Here is a 20838-nt window from a genome sequence, read left to right as displayed (position 1 = left end):
TAGTGAAAAATCCCATCAATAGGATTTATCCATTCTTTTTATTTTTTATTGATTACTTGCCTTTTTGCCCCATAGAAGCCGTAATTCAATTTTCATAACATAGTACCACACTTTTTATCTAGCAACATTATACTCTTCTCAAAGATGGATTTAGAGATGGATTTAGAGCTATTAGTAAGGGGATTCGAAATGGCATCTCATCTAGGCTTACCCAGTTATGTGTCAACCAATCTACCACTCGGTTGGATTTACAGCCGTTCTTGGATGTCAATTATGATGCTCCCTTACCTCCTTAAAGGATGCGTTTGGTAGAGATGTAAATTAGAACCGGGTAAACTTTATACCCAGGTTTGATTTTATAGGCATTTGGTAGAGGTGTTAATATACCTCATCAATCAGTGTAAAATTCCATTCTTGTTAAAAAATTTATTGAAAATCAGTGAAAATTTTACATTGCTAAAATCGATGTAAAACTTTACCAATCTATCCAATGGTCAAAGGGTGAAGTGTAAAACTCGATCCCATGATCTGTCTGTTGCCCCTTCTACCGGGGCAAGGTTCTTTCAAGACAATTATTTGTTCATCATCTTCCTCCGACGAGAATAGAGAGGTGGCGACAACAGTGGTTGACCATCGGAAGAAGATGATGGCGGGGCGTAGCCCCTTTTGTCGTGGTTGACCGTTGGCGACAACAGTGGTTGCTGGGGCAAGAACTGATCTGTTCATCGCCCTTCTGCAGGGCAAGGTTCTTCTGAGACAGGTTATCTGTTCATCATCTTCCTCCGATGAATATAGAGAGGCGACGACAGTAGTGGTTGACTGTCAGAGGAAGATGATGGCGGGACGTAGCCCCTTCTTCTATGGTTGACCGTCGGCAACAGCAATGGTTACTGAGGCAAGAACTGATTGGTCATGCTCTATACCCATCTCCTCTTCACCTGAGTATCCTCAGTCTCTCTCATTCTCTACCACTTTTGTATTTGCCATGGTTCCCCAATTGACTACTGTGACTGTCCATGGCATCGCATTGGCTTCTCGCCATTCATGGGATTCCCAGGTGCTGTGGCAAGTCAGTACCTGGAACTGTTCAATGAAACCAACAATGGAGACTTCTCCAATCACGTTTTCATCGTAGAGCTAGATACAATTCTTAGCCCCGAATTTGTTGATATAAATGATAATCATTTTGGGATCGATGTGAACAACCTTAAGTTGATTGAATCAACTCCAATGGCTTATTATTCAAGCAAAGAAGGGATCAACAAGAACCTACACCTCATAAGTGGAGATCCAATGCAAGTTTGGATAGAGTATGATGGTGTAGAGAAGCAACTCAATGTAACATTAGCTCCACTTTATTACCCCGAACCTGAGATTCCCCTACTGTCGACATCACTTGATCTTTCTTCGGTTTCCATGGACTCTATGTATGTGGGTTTCTCTTCATCCACTGGTGCGATTGCAAGCTCCCATTATATTCTTGGATGGAGCTTCAACAGAAGTGGCCAAGCGCAGGAACTGGGTCTGATACGCCGCTCACATACGAGAGCTTCTCTTATTGCAACCCCCGGTCACCAGTTTTTTGTGTTTGATACGCCACTCACATGCTCTATTTCTTGGCCGACCAACAAGGACTAGAAGAACTTTTCCCTCAACGATTTACCAAACACGAAGAATATTAAATGGAACAAACATCTAGTTCCCATTTTACACTCTCATAAACCTATCGGTGTAATATTCCTCGATCTAAATTTAGATTTTAAAACGTAGCCTAATGATATTTATTGGATTACTCTTATTACAATAATAAAAAGGATAGTAGTCTGTATTACACCAAGTTGACGAAATGAGATCCCCATCCCGCACATGATTTTGGAATATTAATCAAATCAAGAAAAAAGAAGAAGAGGGGAGAAAAGGCATTGTAGCAAGCTTAAGATGAAGTGTGACTGTGAGTGTGGTAGCTGCCTAGCTGGTGGGTATAGCAAACAAGATATCATGGCCGCGGATTCTCATCAGTCATCACCACCTTGATCTTGATGCTTATGGGATAAGCGGCTCAACTCTCCAGTACACGTGCGCCATCTGCAGTGTCGAGGATTGTCACCCGTTGATGGGATAACTGGATAAGTGGCCTAACGCTCGAGTACACGTGTGCCATCAGTGCGGTGTGGAGGTAGACGAATTGTATGTGCTAGCGATCAGAATTCAGAAACGGGTTGTTAATTGTTTCATTGTTTGTTATCTAATATCTATAATCTATAATCTATAATCTATCCAGGGTGTTAAACGAGCATGTTATAAGCACATTCATATGCATATTATTATCCATTCTCTCTCTCTCTCACGTATTTATGATTTATGTATAGTAAATTAGTAATGTAAAGAGATATTATTATAGATTTGGCCAGGTTGGAATGGGTCACATCAAATTAATATGATGCTTTGCTTAGATTAATATAATAAGAGCGCATTAATGAGTGGTCGGCCGGCCGGCACTTAATAATCTCATTAACCAATTAAGGAATTGTAGTGAGGTGCCGTGCCAAGGAAAAGAAATAAAAATTTTGTAAATGTGATAGAAAGGAGACTGTTTGAGATGTTCTTTTTATTTTGAGCCTTGTTGTCTCTCTGATTCTCTTTCCTCTTGAGCGTCCCCTAAAATGCTAATGCCATGTAGAGGTAGTAGGGCATAGGTGAGGCATCACTATCAGGTCAGATGCGATGGAAATTGAAAGGAAACATGTTGCTTTTTGCACGTGAGATGCGGGGGTGTGAGTTGTTTGGTCTTGGCTCCCCTACCCCATAGCCATTGTTCTTAATCACCGGTAAACGACACACACCAAGGATGGGTGTACCTCTGTACTACGTATATCACTATTTCAGCTAATGTCTTACTCTTCCACTCTCTACACTACGATCCACTGGCTGACTTGCCCCAACATGCAAGTTGTTGGCATCGCTATGTTGAGACTTGACTAGGGGTGAACCTTTTTTTTTTTTTTTTCCTTTTACTCTTTTAACATCATTAAATTAATTCAATCCAATTAATTCGGATTCCGATCCCTGAGAGTTGAGATTTTGAGAGAATTGAGATATCCTCCAACGTCCCCTCCCTGTCCCATCATTCGCATAATCACATCACGGAGGAGGAGGACTATTATATTCTTACGCTGTGGCCTGTGTGTGTGAGAGAGAAAGGTGAGTTATAGCCACTGGCCCTTGCACCCAGCGTTTCCCAACTGGGAAATTTTTTGGGCCTCATGTCGGTCCTCAGTCCACGCATTATTAATAACTATGGAATGAATTTAATGCTTAAATTACCAAACGTCAACCCTGTGCTCGCTGCCTAGAAATAGACAACCTACCACACCACACGGGTTTTCACCTTTGTAACGTTGTACCAAAATCTTCCGTGTCCGTAGCTCTTATTTATGATTCAGACCTGGGACATGAATCCGGTTTTGTTCTTAACAACCACTCTTCACCATGTTTTTAACCGCCACTGGACGGTTGGACCGTTCGGCCCAGGTACTCTATAGGCAATTGGTTCCATTTTATCTTAAATTCGATCCCTAGTAAAAATTGTTGAATCAGTTAATGATTCGTTGATTTAGGTAGTTGAACTGTTAATTCATTCAATTGTTTTGTTCATTTTATATTTTATATTTTATTTTTTTTTTCAGAACGGGCGGTCTGTTCAAACCAAACTATCGAACCATTAACCTGAAAACCAGTGGCCATAACGACTCTATTTCCAGATCGTTTTATAAAACCATACTCCTCACACCAAGTACTTGCACATTCACACATCCAGAACATCTCGGTACTTGTACATTATTTTTTATGAAGAGATGATCTCAATGCACAACTGCAGCTTTCTGTGAAAGTCTAAGCAAATCTGGATTCGGACAAGAAGGGACAAACCTTGGGTCACTTGGATGAAACAGGATTCAGTGAGAACAAAGTCCATTCGAACAACCATATTATAGCCTTGTATCTCAGTTTTATTTCCATTCAACCCAGGTCACTTGTATCTCAGCAAAGCCGATCTTCACTTGGATAAGTTGAGAAGAATAAAAAATGGCTGGACTTTTATTTCCATTCAACCCAGGTCACTGCACAGAGAGAGAGCCCGTTTTGAAAGGGATTCGCATCGCCTCCATGGAACAAAGCACGTTAAACAACAACTGTCATCATCCATTTATTTTTCTTTTGAACTATATTGTATCTTTATTGTATTTCAAACTTATAAAACACTAGATTTAATAAAATATAGTTAGAAACATAAAATAGGCAAAGTGAACCATCTTCATAAACAACGCTCCCTTCCAGCCAAATCATTTTTTTTAAGTGCTTGACCATGGCCCTGTTTCACTGCACCATGTTAAAGGAACAGCCTATTGTCAAGTAAAATAACAAATGTTATAAAAAATACAGAGCCAAGTACGAGATGAATGATTCAGGCTATGTTTGGTTTGAAGGAAAATGTAGGAAAAAGAAAAAGACCTTTACAAATCTTGTATTGGTTTTTCCGTCTTCCCCTTCCTACCTAATTTCTTTTGTTTCTGTCTAAAATTCTATAGGAAAAAAAAAAAAAAACTCCACAGTTGATTCAAAATTCAAATAATTTCAGCATATTATTTTCTACTGGAATTTTTAATCGATTTATTGTAATTATTTTTTTTTTTTGCGGGGGGGACTTGACCAATGTGGAAATGGAAACATTAATACGGAAATTGGAAAATGGGAGCAATATGTGAGTGGGGCCGGGATGAATCTGGATTAGCACATGAGAGCTCGTTTGGTGAGTGATGTATTCTCCGCGTTTCCCGCATATGTGTTGTAGCCTTGTAGGACAAAACCAGGTCCGAAATGAAAGAAAAACCCTAACCTTCCCCGAATGGAATGTGTCACGTGGCATTTCCTCCTTTACCACCAACATGCTCTGAACTCTGAACTTACAACAGTTTAAACTTATAAATCGGGATCTGAGCCTCTAATCATCAGTTTTATATTTCTTTTTTAATCTTGCTTTCATGTCAACGGCAACACCGTTGTCAACTCCTCGACTACCCCAACCTGTCCATACTTCTTCTCTCTCCGCACCCCTTCACTTCAGATTGATCCATATCTATCGTTGATTTCATCTTCTTTAGAAATGGACGGCTTCGATCACAATGAGTAATGGTGGATCTAAAATAGTCAAAACTCAGAGGCGTCCATCGCACCTACACGTCGTTCCTAGAATGGAATCTCTTATTCAGGTCGTCGAAGGGGTAGTATGGTCACTTCCTTTTTTTTAGGGTAAGTGAACAATAAATCCGTCCCTCGGTAAACTAACGCCGTTAGATGCTCCCAGTCGTGACGACGTTAAAAACTGCGACGTTTTTCGTGACGGAGAAGATACTAAGGAGATATATTAATATTTTTTAAGTGCCAGGAAATATATTAATATTGATAGAAGGGAAACAGAGAAGAAAGAGTGAGCGTATAAAGATCTTAACAGAGTGTCCTTCCCAGTTCCCACCTCGTTAAGATAGCAGACACAGAGAGCGCGAGCGAGCGAGAGAGAGAAGAAGATCTATATGTAAATTCGAGCAACATTTCGTCTCAGCATATTTGGTTAGATCGTTACGTGAAATTCAAATTTATCTTATCTGATTTCCATCTACCTCGACCGACAAAAACATAGAACTGGTTTCGTTTCGATTTTCAGACGCATTTGAGATGAATTGCGCTGAATTATCGTAATTCACATCGAAGGTACGCATCTATAGTTTCGTTTATTTTTTGGATCTATCTTTCCTTATGCTTTAAATTCTAAATTCTCGTGCTTGTGAAATTTCTGTAATTTATTCGAGGTGGTGTTTGATCAAACCATATAAACCTTTGGATTCACTATCTAATTCAGAAGAATTTCGATGAATCTTATTTGCTTGAACGGAACTTGGACTTGCAGATTTCGCAGAAAGCCTTGGAGCATGGAAAGTTGTGGATTTTAGAGGACAAGTTTTGAGAAATTCTGCATGAATTCTCTGTAAAAGGATTACTACTCGAAATCCACTGAGATGAAAAGTTAGCAGAGAGTATATTAATCACGTACAATTCGAGTTATATTTGGTAAAAAGACCTCTGGATTCAAGGTGGCTTGCTTGGAGAGAGAATTTTCTGTTGCTGTTATAAGTGCACGGTTAATGCACCTCCGATCTTCAGTCGGAGGCGTTGTTTCTGTCGGAATTTCATCCTTTCCACTTCTTAAGAAATCCGAGCTCTAGAAAAACGAGTTGTCATCTCGTGAGAGATCCAATTTCACACTTTCAGAACGTCTGGTGTCCGAAAGTCCGAAGCCTCTATACACTAAGTGAAGACTATATCTTCGGCGTTTGTATTCCCTTCAGATGGTCGATCGGAATTTTTGCATCAGCAACAAGTTGACTGGGAAAAACCTGGGGCTCGACGGGGAAACGAAGAAATAAAAAGAAGAATTTTGATTGGCAACCGAAAAAAAAAAAGAAGAAACTTGAGAAGAACAAGTAAAAATATCTCAATTGTGAATGGAGCTTCCTCAACCTCGCCCCTTTGGAACCGAAGGTAAGAACAGAAAAATCCATCTACTGTGTTATTTTCCGTTAAATTTTGCACATAAAAGAAAAGGTTTAATGTTTTCTTAAAAAAAAAAATTATTCAGGCAAAAAAACAACACATGATTTTCTTTCACTATATGGTCATCCGTCTTTCCAGCACCAAGATCCAAGGCCTCCCCATGGTATGTATGTTATCAAGATCTCCTCCATCTTATTTTCCTTTGGTTTTATGAATTCAAAATATTTCTTAACGCTGCCTTTATTTCTAATTTCTATGTAAAATGAAATTGAATTTTTTCCAGTGAAATATTTCAGTTGTTACTTAAGCATCTTTTACAGCAAAAGCTTTTTATTTTTAATTTATCTCTTCTAATTTATTTTAATACAAAAAATAAAAATAAAATAGCCTCTATTTCACGTTGAAACAAACAAAGCCGAACAGTAATATCAGATGGTGGCATCGCAGGCTCCATTGATTATTCACGTGACCCTACTGAATCATCCATCTGGGCCATTTATTTGGTGGGGCTACACCTACTAAGAGGTCATACTCACCGTCACCGAGAGTTATTTTCTTTTAATTTTAGTCAGAGCGTGTATGTTTTTGTGTAGATGTGGTAAATTAATATAGTCAATGGCAAAAATCTCGCCTTACATGGATGACTCAGGCTCAGTAAACTTAGGGCATTGTCGGATTGGAGTTGCATGTATGGTTTGTGGTACATGGGGAAATCTCCTGGACATAGAGTTTTGGCACTACCGTACGTGTCATGCAACCAATGTACGGTTTGATTCATTGACATGATTTTTTTTTTTACTGTCCGATTGGTGTCAAATCCTTAAAGAGATTGTTATAGAAAAACAGTAGCATACCATCCAGGGCGTCGTGAATAATAAATATAGTTCGGTTGTTAATTGGATTCTAATTGTAGAAAGTGATGATCCATCACAACTCACAAGAGGCACCAAAATGCTAGCTTTGACAAGTGATTCTTGATGCTTGTTTATATTGAAAATGATAAGTTGAGTCATGTGCTCGATTCCGGCCAATACTAAAAAGAAAGGCTTGACAAAAGTGAATGTTGGCATCAGTCAACAACGTGCGTGAGTGATAAGGAAGTTAAAAACAAAGAGATCATTTTCCTTAGGGATGGTAATATCTAATATGAGTCTGATTGATGCTAACAGTACCTGTTGGGTTTGGAGCAGGATTCTTAATCCTCAAGACTCATGACTTTCTGCAACCGCTGGAGAGACTAGGGAAGAAGAGCGGCAAGGGAGAAAACACAGTTGAGGCAGCTCCAAATCCAATTGAAAAGCCACTGCCTCCTCCTCCTCCTTCAGTGGAGCATGCTCTCCCTGGGGGAATCGGCACCTACAGTATAGGCTACAACTCCAATTTCAATCATCGAAGTGTTCCTCCTAAGCCTGAGACAAGTGTATTTTCACCAACCAGCAGTACGGAGAAGAATGGGGAAGTTAACAACAAAGCTAATTCCAACGGTGGTTCTTATAGTGGAGGAGCTTTTTCGTTGTGGAACCAGTCTGTGGTGAAGGAGAAAGGAGCATTGGTGAAACTGAAAGATACTGTCGCCCAAGAAACACAAGTTGTAAAAGGTAATACTTTTCCTTTTCTTCTATATATAGTTTTAAAAACTACAGCTGGAACGAGAAAGAAATATACTCCCATCAACATAAACGATAGGGTCAGTGGCTCGGTGCTTTGCAATTTAAGCAATCCAATGTTGATGGCTGTTTCACACTTTCACTTTCACCTTAGTGCAGCATAGAAGCTGGATTTTGGGATTATGGGATTATGTGGTGGGTCCAAATCCATTTGAATTGATAGCTAGCTTGGGACCTAGTTGTGATTTGTGAAACACACGCAAAGATTAGATCCATTGTTTCAGGCAAATTGTGGAGTGAAAAGCTCCATCTCCCCCGGTGCCCAAAATAATAATAAACTCATAGAACAAAAAACCATTCTATGCATATATCCCAAAGATCCTTACTTGCATCAAACTATGCGTGGGATTGCGGAGTTGTGGAGACTTCCTTGCATTGGATTACAAGAAGGATTTTTTTTTTTTGCCAACAAATTCTCTATATTATATATAAAGTAGAAAAAAGTTTTCAAACAGGGTTTGGAGCCTACCCAGGGAAGCCAGCCACTTACAAACACAAGTGCACAACTCAGCTGTCAGCCTCCGTAACTTCCGCCATTATAAGGTCACGTGTTTTAGGGTTGCATTAAATATGGCCTGACAGGCCTGTGGTCTTACAAGTAGATAATGGCGGTGCTACGTACATGTCAATATGTCATCCAGATATACCATGCGTCCGTTGTTCATCTTCATGGAACAAAGCAATTCTTATTATGGGCCAATGATACATTGGTGGGCCACCTTTTTATGGGCTCTATTAGAATTGGGAATTTGAGGCTCTCTCTCTCCGGATGGCTACGTAACCCAATCTGGACTGGACATGTCTTGTCTGAAGCATATCCCCACTAGAGTTCGTCAACAATTTCTATGTATATTTTTCAATTTAGGAATGTGAAAGTTAAGCAAATGGGTTATAAACTAACGTATATAATCATTACAGGAAGTTCAGATCTCCTGCACCACTTCCCTAGTACACATTCCACTCACTGTGTCACATCACCACTTGGATGTTGGATCTAGATCCATATGCTTATTTCTTACAAAATATATAAAAAGATCAATAAATTGTGGATAGTCATGGTGGATGCTGAGGGTGCAGTGTTAATTTATAGTAGTTATACAGCTGAAATCACCCTAATACCAAGGGAAAGGCACGTGGAACAGGGTGTCGTCGTTTTGTTGTTAGTTTTCCAGGCTTCTTTTCCTTGTGAAATTGATTTCCAAACCTCTTTCATGCATGTCTATTCCATTTTCAATGGCCACTTGGATCCGATATATTTTACTTATATTGACTTGATCAAGTGTCGGCTTCACCAATCACCAAGGTACAAAAGCAACAATATTACTTCTCTTGTCATAATGACTGTTTGGATTAATATATATTGTATTATCTCTATCTTTTGTTTTGAGGGTCTGACCACAATTTATGATTGTATGTCTTAACTCTTTTGCATATGGAATTGCCTTTACACTCACTTCACTTAGCTTCCTCTAGATCGAGTCTAGATCGTTTGGACAAAAGAAAAGTTGTAGCACATCTACATGTTGGTGCAGGACTGGCCCTGATACCTATTTTGTATATGTGAAAGGAAAAAGGCCAAAGTGGAGACATGAAAATACGAAGCATCAAGCTAATGTAGTTCACTGTTTTCGCTTGTCATCGTCTCTCTGTTCAGATAAGTAAGAAATTGCCAAATGGAAAGAAATAAAAAAAAGTTATCGTGTCTTTCGTATTTATTATTTCCCTTGTTTGTCGTAGTCGCATGTGTACGACTAGACATTTTCCATTTCCCGGTCACGAGAACCCCACATGTCCAACACGTGACACACATGACACATCACTAATTCCAAATTCTAACGTAAGCCGTGGGTACCACCCATTAAGAAAGTGCACCATGCACCCGCCTTCCCCCTTTGGTTTCACTAATTAATTTTCTGTTATTAGTTTCTCAGCGAAGATAATAAATTGGTATTCTCCATTTCTCTCCGTCTACTCTCTCACCACTTCACCAGTGCAGTCTCTTCCTGTGGGGTCAAGAATCAACATTTACATTCCACATCCCCGGCTCCGGAACCGAAGGAGTCCATAAACCAAATCCAAAAGTCTTTTCATTAAATCCGGCCGTAGGCGCAGCCAATTGAGCTCTCACTGGCACCGTGCACGTTAGCCTAGACCGTCTCTAAATTTACCAACACCTAGGGCTTCATTGATTCATTTCTCTCCTCTTGTACTGCAGAACCGGTGGAGCAGTTAGGGCAGTGGTCGTCCGAGGAGCGGCCATTGCGTACCCTATTCACTCATCACACTAGTCTCATCTCTCAGTCTTCCTCTAAGTTGGTGTTCTTTCCCTCTTCTTCTTGTCCTTCTTCTTAGGATCTCGTGGATTATGCTCGTTTTTGCTGATTCTTTTTGGGGGTTTGTCAATTTTACAGGCAGCCGGAGCAGAAAAGTCAAAGACTTATAGACATGATGAAATCTGCTAAGGGTCATCAGGAAGAGGAAGAAGACGATGAAGAAGAGTTCGCCTCCCGGAAAGAAGTTCCTTTCCAGAAAGGTATGTTGTCTCCGTCTCTCCAACTTGAGTTTAATCCTACTCCCGGAGGTCTATGGTTTGCCAGTAAAAGGTCTCTCCATGTTCTTCGTTATCTATGGTTGTCGCTTTCGTGTGTTTTCTGAACTTCCCGCGAATCAAACCGTTTGAATTTATTCGTTTCGTTGAGTGCATGTCAAAGAGATTAACATCTTTTTTTATTACCAATTAGTCGATTTTTGGTTCTCATACTATGTGTTCATATTCTTTTCTTGTTAAGGGATAGATTCTGGGTCCAATTCTGTTTTTATTTACACAGTTTTGCAATCGTTTTTTCAGTAGATTTGACTGTAAAGGTGGACGGGAAGAACATTAACCAGAAGACTGCCACACTTACACCGCGGTCAAAGCACTCTGCCACAGAACAGCGGCGAAGGAGCAAGATTAATGACAGGCAAGTTATACCATTCTTGCATATGCGGTTTTTAATCATTCTTCTTGTCTCAAGTTTGGCTATATTGTGGTTTTTAATGTCACATTAGTTTTAAATGCCCTCGACAATTTATTTCGTCTACTTCCTTTTAACTCTTTATATGGATTCTTATATTGTAGTTTAGAGAGACCTATCCCTATCGGAGTCTTCCACAACCTCACTTCATTGGTGGGTCAGGTGTTTAATTTTGGAATTTCCTCCCATTTTGTTTAAATATTTTGTTCTTGCCCTTCTCATGTGTTGCTTCAGTTACAGAGTGGCTTCTGAAGCTATTATTTGCGTATTTTGACTGTTTTACTGTATCTGGTTTCTCCTAATACTTCATGATGGTTTCAACTTCTATCTCGAACAAATTTCGTCTCTGCTCCTTTATCTTCCCACCCCCCCCCCCCCAAAAAAAAAAAAAACAAAAGAACGAAAAAAACTATTCTAGTGCTTTGATTCAAAACAAAAATTGACATGTCAGTCAAGTCCGTAACTTGTTGTGTGCACATACAGCAAGGTCTTCCAAAATCAGTCCTACTTCATTAAATTATTAGATTTTCCATTTGTTTGTATATACTTCAATTTGTAATGGTTACCATGTACCACCAGATTGTTCTTACATTAGCGTCTTATCATTAGTCAGTTATATAAATGTATTGGCGAAATGATGTATTTTCTGGGACAAAATGTAACTGCATCTATATTATATATGAAAAAATCCGTTTACATGAGAGGGTGTACAATGATGCATAAGAGATAAAAAGAAGCTGTTCAATCCATTCAGAGAACTATTTAGGCACACATCTGTTTTTGTCCAAAGACAGACACCCTTCCTGTCCCAGAGATTTTAGGCCCATCAGTAGTATCGTTTTGCCCTCTAGGAATTGAATAGATGCACATGACCCAGCTAGAATATCACTCAACTCATTTAGGTAATGACCAAGCTGCCATGAGTTTCTCGGTTGCTCCCTGCTCTCTGACTCCACATATTATCTGCCACTTTTCATGGTTCATTCTGACCTAAGCTTGTGGGATATGTTTGTTCTTATTGATTTAGCGCAAACCTCACTCAATCTCTGTTTGTTAAGCCTGGTCAAGACATTTAAAGTATCTATCCCTTCAAGTGCTTCATGGCCTTTTAATTATAGACTTAAGTGGATTTTCTGTAGCTTTTCCATCATTCCATGCCTTGTTATGCAAACCTTAATCCAATTAGTGAAGTAACAGGCTGAGGATTTTCATGTCTCATTGTAATTTGGGTTGTTGAATTAAGAGGAGATATTGGTGATTGCTGAATATAAGGGTGAAAGTGGAGTTGGCAATATTTCTGATCTGCAACTAGCTTTATTTGTAGTTCATTCATTGTAAGACCACTGCCATATATTTTGAATCCAAGCCAGAGTCCAAAAACTAGTATGAACAGATACTTTTGATGCTGCTTGCTATTGTCAGTTGAATGCTTATTCCATAGATGAGGCCCTTTTTAATGGGCAGCATGAATCCAGAAATTAGATAGTTTCATATGTTGGAATTATTGTTTAACAAGTATGCTTCTTTTTCATAAGCATCTCTAGTTGTAAAGATATGAGTTAAGACTTTGACATGTTTGATGTGTTATTAAATACTAAGATGCTTCCTGGCTCTTTTGTTTTCAGTCAACCTGATGAAATTTAATTTGTTTAACAGATTTCAGATATTGAGAGATCTTATACCTCATAGTGATCAAAAGAGAGATAAGGCATCTTTCCTATTAGAGGTATATATTGTAATTTGGAGATATATATGATATTATATTTGATTCGATGGAAAACAATTTGAATTGTTCAATGGTTAATAAGTTATCTTATCCCCTATGCAGGTCATCGAGTACATTCAGTTTTTACAGGAAAAGGTACAGAAGTACGACGCAGCGTTTCCTGGATGGAACCAGGAGCCAACAAAGTTGGTACCATGGGTAAATACTTAATAACTTGCTCACATTTTTATTATGCTTGTTTTCTAGGCTGCATTTGGGAAGAGTACAAATACAAATATGTCTGGTTCAGACAAATGCAAATTTGGTTTAGCTTTGTACTGATGATTTTGTATTCTTGCCAAATGATTTTCAGTTGTAATCGGTACAAACATGAATCCCCGAGACTAGAATCCACCTTTCTTACATTGAACAACTTGAGTGCAAAAGTTTGCTTCCATTTGAATGTAAACATGTAATGGAATTTGCGTTCTGTCATTATCAATACACAAATACACTCTTACCAAACACCTGCAAAACTGAACCAGAGTGCATTTATTTACTGAACTGGCATTTGCACTCTTCCCAAACCTTAATTTAAAGTTTTCTTTTTCCTTTTTGAACAGAGAAATATCCGCAGGCCTGGTGAAAGTGTAATTGATCACTCTCAAGCCCTAAAGAATGGACCTGGTCCAGGGATAGTGTTTACTGGGAAGTTCGATGACAACAACATTGCTGTCAGTGTCTCCCCACCCATGCTAGCAAATTCGCAGAATCCACTAGATGCTGACAAGGCAGTGCCCCTGCCCATTCCTTTGCAAGCAAACATGTTCACTCCTGTAGTAAGAGGTGGTGGGCTTTCCCAACCTCCACAGAGACCGCTTTCAGATGCAGACAATGTAGCTTCACACCCTCAATCCCAGTTGTGGCAAGGCAGAGTATGCACAACTGAGTTCCCTGTAACAAGTGATATACTAAATGAACAAGATGATATGACTATTGAAGGGGGGACAATCAACATATCAAGTGTCTACTCACAAGGGTGTGTTTTCATATGCATGTGGTTCTGCTGATTCTTGATTTTAATTGCAAATTTGGAGATTCCATTTCCTGAAATTGTGCCTCACATGCATATGCAATTCTTCAATATTTTTTATCTCCTGCAAAAATTCATCTATATTAGTTTTTCGTTCACTGCAAAGTTGTTTTAGGGGACCTTACACCATGAAGCGGGCTTGATAGCACCTGTCTATTTTACATACAATCTCCTGGAAAAGTCTTTATTTATGCTGCACCACTTGCTTTAAAGCTGATGTTAGACTGTAATATGTGGCAGGTTGTTGAATAATTTGACACAAGCACTTCAGAGTTGTGGTGTAGATCTGTCACAAGCTAGCATGTCAGTGCAGATTGATCTTGGCAAACGAACAGTTGGCAGACTGGCAGCTACCACATCCAGTGCAAAGGTATCCATAGTTTGGTATCTTGGCCATTTGTTTCTTTTCATTTTTGTGCAATATTTCTTTCATGTTCGATAAAGGAAGGAGAGAATTACAGATCTTAACCATTGAGCTTATACATCGTAGTGTAGTTGGGTTTATCATATATTGTAAAAAAAGAATTTCTGCCATTTGTGTGTACAAAAGGGACATTCCATGCATTGCTGGACTTTGACAATGATTGATCTTTCTTCATTAGGCGGGCGTATGCACCAATTGAATAGATCTCTTTTTCGAAAAAAAGAAAAAAAAAGTCCAGACTGGACCTACCATATTAGTTGCTTAAGTCATCTCACCAGGCTTGATTTCTCATTAATGGCCTGGGTAGCTTAGAGCTTTGGCATTTGGAAATGCCACTTCAGGACAAATGAAGAGAGTTGAAGTGGAGACCAGTAAGAAGCAACTCAACTTCTCTTTTAGCGTGTCTTTTAGCTGGGCTAGCCTGTGGTGATGCACCCACCTTCTAGTGTTTCTCGTATTCCTGGAATCTGAGTGATCTGTTGTGTTATTTCATGTTTTAAAATTCATATCTTAATTTTTATTTTTTATTGCCCAAGGACCAGGAGGACCCCTCTAGCAATCAAGCAATGACGCATTCTAGGGTTGCCAGCAGTGGTGAGGACTCTGATCAAGCTTCCAAGAGACTAAAGACAGAGAAAAGCTAGCCAGCATTCCTCATAGTTCTTTGTCCGTTTATTTTCTTATTTTTCCCATTGTTAATCTTCATTTAGGTTCTCTTTCTCTCTAATCTCTGCACTTCCCATCTCTTATCTTTTTGGGAAATTTTATTCCCTTCTCCTGGTCCACAATCCATGCCAGATTGATTGTACATGCTCTGTATTTCCTGTTTGCTGGGATATACACAGATTGTTGTTGCAGACTTTTTGAACTCATTTATTTGTAATTTTCTTAAGAGAGGCTTCCCTATGGTTTTGAGAAGCTGCTTTCTTGTTCAAGGCTTCCATTCACATGTGAAGTTTCTCTTCCCATCTATGATAAATTTTACAACACAATTTTCATGGAATGTAAGAGACATGTTTTCTTTACGGAGCTCTTTCAGAATTCTCTGTACGACTGTACCTGTTACCTGGGACCTCTTGGCAGGGTAACAGACTTGGGGAAAAGAAGCACATGGGGAGTTGGTATTTTACTATGTTTTACATTCATACGTATTTCACGAATTACAAATCTCAAATGCTTACATTCCGTTCCACGAAATTGAATCCATGTTTTGGGTTCTTAAGGATTTACTTTGTTGTACCAAAAGAATATATATATATATATATATGGAAAAAAGACGGGTTGTTAATCGAACGATTTCTAGGGTACTATTTTATTAAATCTGGTTCCATGCTTAAGCGTAATTTCAAATCTGAAAATTTAAGAAATCAGAACATTGCATTCATAAATTGAATCAATTCTTATCTTCCTTGACCTTGATTGGGTCTTTACTTCGTATTAGTAAGGCAGACATAATCGCTATTCTTTTTATCCTTTTTCCTATTTACAAGCTTAAACTCAACCTTCATCCAATGACTTTTGTCCTCGTGAAAAGCTGATTCTTTGGTGGCACAAGCTCGGTTAAATTTAATTAAAATCAGATAATAGGCAACTCACTCCCTGTATGGACAGCGGACACAACTCGTAAATACATCTGCAGTTCTCATACCTCCTTTAAACAAATAAATAAACAGGGGAGGGTCCTACTCCTCTCCTACAAGTACAATTACAAAGGGCCCCCTCAGATTTTATTTGTATTGGTGATGGTGGATAGGGGTGTCAATGGACCGGTCCAGATCAAAATCTATTTGGATGGACCACATTGAATCTGGACGGACTGAACGGACCAATATGATATATTGGATTGGACCTGGTTCATCCATAATAAATTTATATTAGATTGAGTCAATATATGGTCCATTAATAGAAAATAAGAACATAGGTATCAATGGACCAGGTTTGAGTTGAAATCAATCTAAATTAACAAAAAATTGAACAGATTGGACAGTCTTTGGACTGGTCCAAAATATTCATTGAACTGGATTGGATCAGGTCCATTTGTAATGGAGTCACATTGGACCAAATCCAATCCAATTGACACCCCTAAATTGGTGGATGAGCGATTGAGCGCTACGACTACGAGGTTGTTGCTGCTGTACACAACTGCGCAGAAGCTTACAACTATTTGTCCAAAATTCTGGTCTTGCTGTGCAGTGTGCACTGGTATGCACTATGTGACTATGTGAGACTCGGTCACCTTGAGCCCGTTTGAGAGGGCTTCTGCGTGCTACATCGATGCATGCGGCGATGGTTGAGTGTGCATGTTCCAGATATACCATTTGGAGTAAATTCAGTCAACAATGGCATTTCATCTCTGCGTTCCGAATTTGTACCAAAAATATACCTGCTGTCTTTTCCACGTAGAACTCATTTTGAAACACGAGAAGCCGCTATGTGAAAGCCCTCCCAAGTCCCAATCCCATATGGGCCCCTTGTCGTGGTGGAAGTAACGTTATTTATTTCAGTCTTGCTTCATTCATTATCATCTGAGGTCTGAGCCGTGTCCCAACTGTATGCGACGTCTACATGAATCCTGTTTGACTACTAGTGCTATATCCTTTGATAAATTGAATACCTAAATAATTTCTTATCCTTGCTATATCCATGTCCTTTTTTGGTCTGTCCTAAGTCCTCCTAACTCCTTTCAACTTGCAATAGATCCCTTCTTTTTCTCATTTTATAAGTTATAACCCCCAAATTAATTAGGGGACTCCCTTCCTCATCACCCCAATAAGCAAACCTACTTGCTGTTTACAAGATGACAACGCATTCCATGTATGAGCTGCAATTTTTTCACAAAACTTCCAATACTCTTAACTGATTATGAAACTCGATTCTTAAACCATGGGCAGAGGTTCAGGATCCACCCAACCTAAGATATTCTTTATTACCAAAAAACAGCATGACTGAACAATCTTTGACCACCTGATTTGCAATGAGTATTGATCGGTAATAGAGTGTTTTTCCACTGTCCAACTGATTATACTAAACCATTCATCTATAGTTACCGCTAGGTTGAATTTGGATTTCGCATTCATTCCATTATGGCTTTTGATCTTCTTCATATGTGAATCTAAGGTTCAGTGCTCAACCTAAAAGCCATTGTTTTGCTCAAGATAAGTACCCTTGATTGCGGATTTCATCATTGTCATAAGCCTTATCCTATCATCATCATCATCACCCTTATTACAATTAAAATGAAAACCTATATATTCTTATTAAAATACATTGACAATGTTATTAGTTTTTTTGTATGATAATTAAGAGTAAATATAAATTGTTTAGGCAAGTTAAGTTTGGCTTTACAGTCAGGGAGGGTAGTAGAGACGGCTCAAGAATTGCTCAGAAAATTAAAGGGGTTCAATTTGATTCCGTTTGTTTTGTATCTGCTGCACCTCCTTCTTATAACTCTTTTTTTTTTTTGAAATCTAATGCATCATATTGTCTTCCTTAATGAAATTGTTTGTTTGATCATCCTAAAAAGTTATATGTTCTTGAGGGTCCCCATTTTATTTTTTGGTTGTCAATAGATGGTCCCTACTTGCTCTGCATGAATGATGGAATTCTTTATTTTTTCAAGAAAGACATGGACGACTCTGAAATAAGAAGCATGGTTCTGCTGCTGACTTGTTGAGTGCTGAAGAGTTGAGTGTGACCTATTGAAATGATGGAGCTGCAACTCAGGCAGCTCAACCTGCGCACAGTTCGATCGGATCCAAGCTTTTGCACAGTTGGACTTGGGATTGTAGGCCTTTCGTTGGACCTTGGCCTGGAAACTTAGCCTCGACTCCAACTTCCGTTGGGCTGAAGTTGAACCCGTTTGGAAGCCCAGGCCTAGATCGAGCACCTTTCAGGAATCAGGCAATACACATGTTATGCATATATACTAGCTCATTTATATTATTATGTATACTTGATGAAGATGGAAGGAATGCTAATAAACAACTCTTGATGCAATTTTTGACCCTCAAATGAGATGATGAGATCTCTGAAAGGACAAAACAAAGGAATGCTATATTAATATAGATGTACAGAAAAGGCGAGGCATTAATGGTTGTAAAGGTTTTCAGTTAAGATGGAGGGGGTATCTGGAAAAAAAAGGACATCTGGATATGCTTGAAAAATGAAAACTGAGGTGGACAAAAGCTAGTGGTAATTGAAACATAGCAAGAAGAGCGACAAAAGCTAGTTTCTAATAATATTTCAAATCACATTTAAGAAATGGAAGTTGTTCTCTTAGAAATCAATCAGTGTGCGCGTATAGTGTGGTGCGGTGGTTGAGAAATGAGAATAAAGTATTCTTCTTTTCACAGCTTTGGAGGGTAGCATGTTTATGGAACGGCAGCACTGTTTCTTACATCTTTCACACAGCATTTTCCTTTGACTAAGAACCATGATGACAAAGTTCAAAAAGCTAATTGCTCGGGAACCATTTTCAAAAAAAAAAAAACAAATAATTTAATACAGAAGGTTTTATACCAGAGACAGATCAAACAAAAACAGTTTTATCATATACACAGTTGAAATGGTCATGGCTGCAGGTAAATATTACTTTACTACATTTAGTTGGGTCCCAGCTAAAATGGCAATACCTCAAATCAAGCTTGTCACCTACCCCATTACATGGGTGACAATTTTTTTTTTCAGCATGGTAGCTTTGGTTATATGGCTAATAAAAGAGCCCAAAGATAAATCACAGAGGATGATGATATTTCTTCTTTCTATTTAAAAGAAATACTTCACACTATAAGAGTCCTCCACATGATTGGACATACAGAGTATAGTAATAAAAAAAGTTGTCCACGTGGCCAATTTAAGGCATCCAGTTTCAAAACACTTTTTTGGATGGATTGCCAGCGAGTCTATGTTTTATTGGGTGATCTCATGAATCTGGGAAGAATACAAAAGAGAGGGTCATTGTGAGACTGAGATCAAAGGAGACAAGGTATCTTCTTGCCTTCTTGGCATCAATAAAATTAAACCGTCTTCTGCTAACTCCTTTCTTTCAAGTATCATGGTGGGCCAAATCAGAGTTTAATTGGTTTGAATTGACCTGGGCTGTGTTTGGTTGCACCCGACCCAAATGAAGACAATAGTTTTCTAATTTTTCTTGTTCTTGCTGTTTTTTCTTATGTTGGAAAACAACTCTGGATACAAAAGTTGATAACCATGTGCGTGTTTTGTATGAATCAAGAGAGGCAACAAAGATGAGAGAAGGAATGTCATTTTCCTACAATTAGAACTCATCTTTTTCTAAACAAGTTACAGTTTTCTACGGCCATCGTCTACATGCAATATAATAACAAACAAAACATTCATCTTCCTTCATTTACATGCAACCAAGTGGAGAAGTTAAACTTGGAAGTTGATGGAACTGCCACGAGACAAAAAGAGTTTATATCTTTTTTGCCTTTATTCACCATAAAGTGAAAAATTTTGTGGAAATTGTTATGTTTTTATTATGCAAGAAGGATATTCATCAAAAAGAGTTTATACAAGAAGGAGATTCAGTTTCAGTAGGAATCGATTTTCCAAATACATCTAGGAATACTAATTACACATGCATGCAAGAAGGTTTCCAACGAAGGTTGCGTAGAGATTCGATATGAAGGTTATGTGGAGATTCGGTTTCCTAATACTCCCCCTCAAATTGGCGCATGCATATTCCAAATGCCAATTTTCCAAGGAATTATGCAAATTTCTCTTTTCCCAGAGCCTTCGTCAGGATATCAGCCAACTTCTCTGTGGTTCGAACATGGCAAGTAACAATGTTCCCACACCGTAGCTCATCGCGAACAAAATGACAGTCGACCTCAATATGCTTTGTCCGCTCGTGGAACATTGGATTCGTGGCTATGTGCAAAACTGCCTGATTGTCACAATACAATCACGTAGGTTCATCATGCGCCACCCCAAAGGACAAAAGAAGTTTCTTCATCCACTTCAGCTCATAGCTTGTCGCAGCCATCGAATGATATTCGGCTTCTGCAGAGGAGCGCGACACAATATGTTGTTTTTTCGTTTTCCAAGAAACCGGTGATTGCCCCAGCAGAACAAAATAGCTAGTCAACGATCGTCGCGTCAATGGGCAGCTTGCCAAATCAGAGTCGCAATAGGCATATAGATGCATATCGCTATCAGAACGGAACAATATACCTTGTCCTGGATATCCTTTCATATAATGCACTACGCGCAGAGCTGCATCCCCATGTTCTTGTCGTGGACTTTGCATGATCTGAGCTAGGATATGAACACAATAACACAGCTCAGGTCGTGTAATGGTCAAG

At 38.9% G+C, this 20838-nt stretch overlaps 1 protein-coding gene and 1 pseudogene across 5 annotated transcripts; both read left to right on the top strand.

Annotated features, from left to right (window-relative positions):
• The first annotated feature begins 1044 nt into the window (after positions 1–1044).
• LOC148792081 (L-type lectin-domain containing receptor kinase V.9 pseudogene) lies at positions 1045–1638 on the top strand (annotated as a pseudogene).
• A 3847-nt stretch (positions 1639–5485) lies between these two features.
• On the top strand, positions 5486–15544 carry LOC104597862 (transcription factor BIM2). 5 transcript variants are annotated; one of them, XM_088903184.1, is made up of 13 exons: positions 5488–5766; positions 5963–6594; positions 6692–6773; positions 7054–7131; positions 7797–8204; positions 10489–10585; positions 10685–10806; positions 11122–11236; positions 12947–13016; positions 13119–13214; positions 13619–14034; positions 14329–14458; positions 15049–15544. In XM_088903184.1, exons 3-13 carry the CDS (start codon positions 6707–6709, stop codon positions 15154–15156), a joined length of 1707 nt encoding a protein of 568 aa, XP_088759310.1. In that variant the 5' UTR covers positions 5488–5766; positions 5963–6594; positions 6692–6706; the 3' UTR covers positions 15157–15544. The 5 variants fall into 5 exon arrangements, with proteins under 5 accessions (XP_010257914.1, XP_088759310.1, XP_010257915.1 ...); XM_010259612.3 differs by lacking the exon at positions 7054–7131 and having other exon boundaries at positions 5486–5766; positions 6692–6769; XM_010259611.3 differs by lacking the exon at positions 5488–5766 and having other exon boundaries at positions 6421–6594; positions 6692–6769; positions 15055–15544.
• The last annotated feature ends 5294 nt before the right edge of the window (positions 15545–20838 follow it).

Source organism: Nelumbo nucifera, chromosome 4, assembly GCF_055504915.1.
Source record: "Nelumbo nucifera cultivar China Antique chromosome 4, China Antique-T2T, whole genome shotgun sequence".
In the NCBI taxonomy this organism is placed as follows: Eukaryota; Viridiplantae; Streptophyta; class Magnoliopsida; order Proteales; family Nelumbonaceae; genus Nelumbo; species Nelumbo nucifera.
The sequence above is the reverse complement of the archived record's forward strand: the minus strand, read 5'-3'. Positions and strand labels throughout refer to the sequence as shown.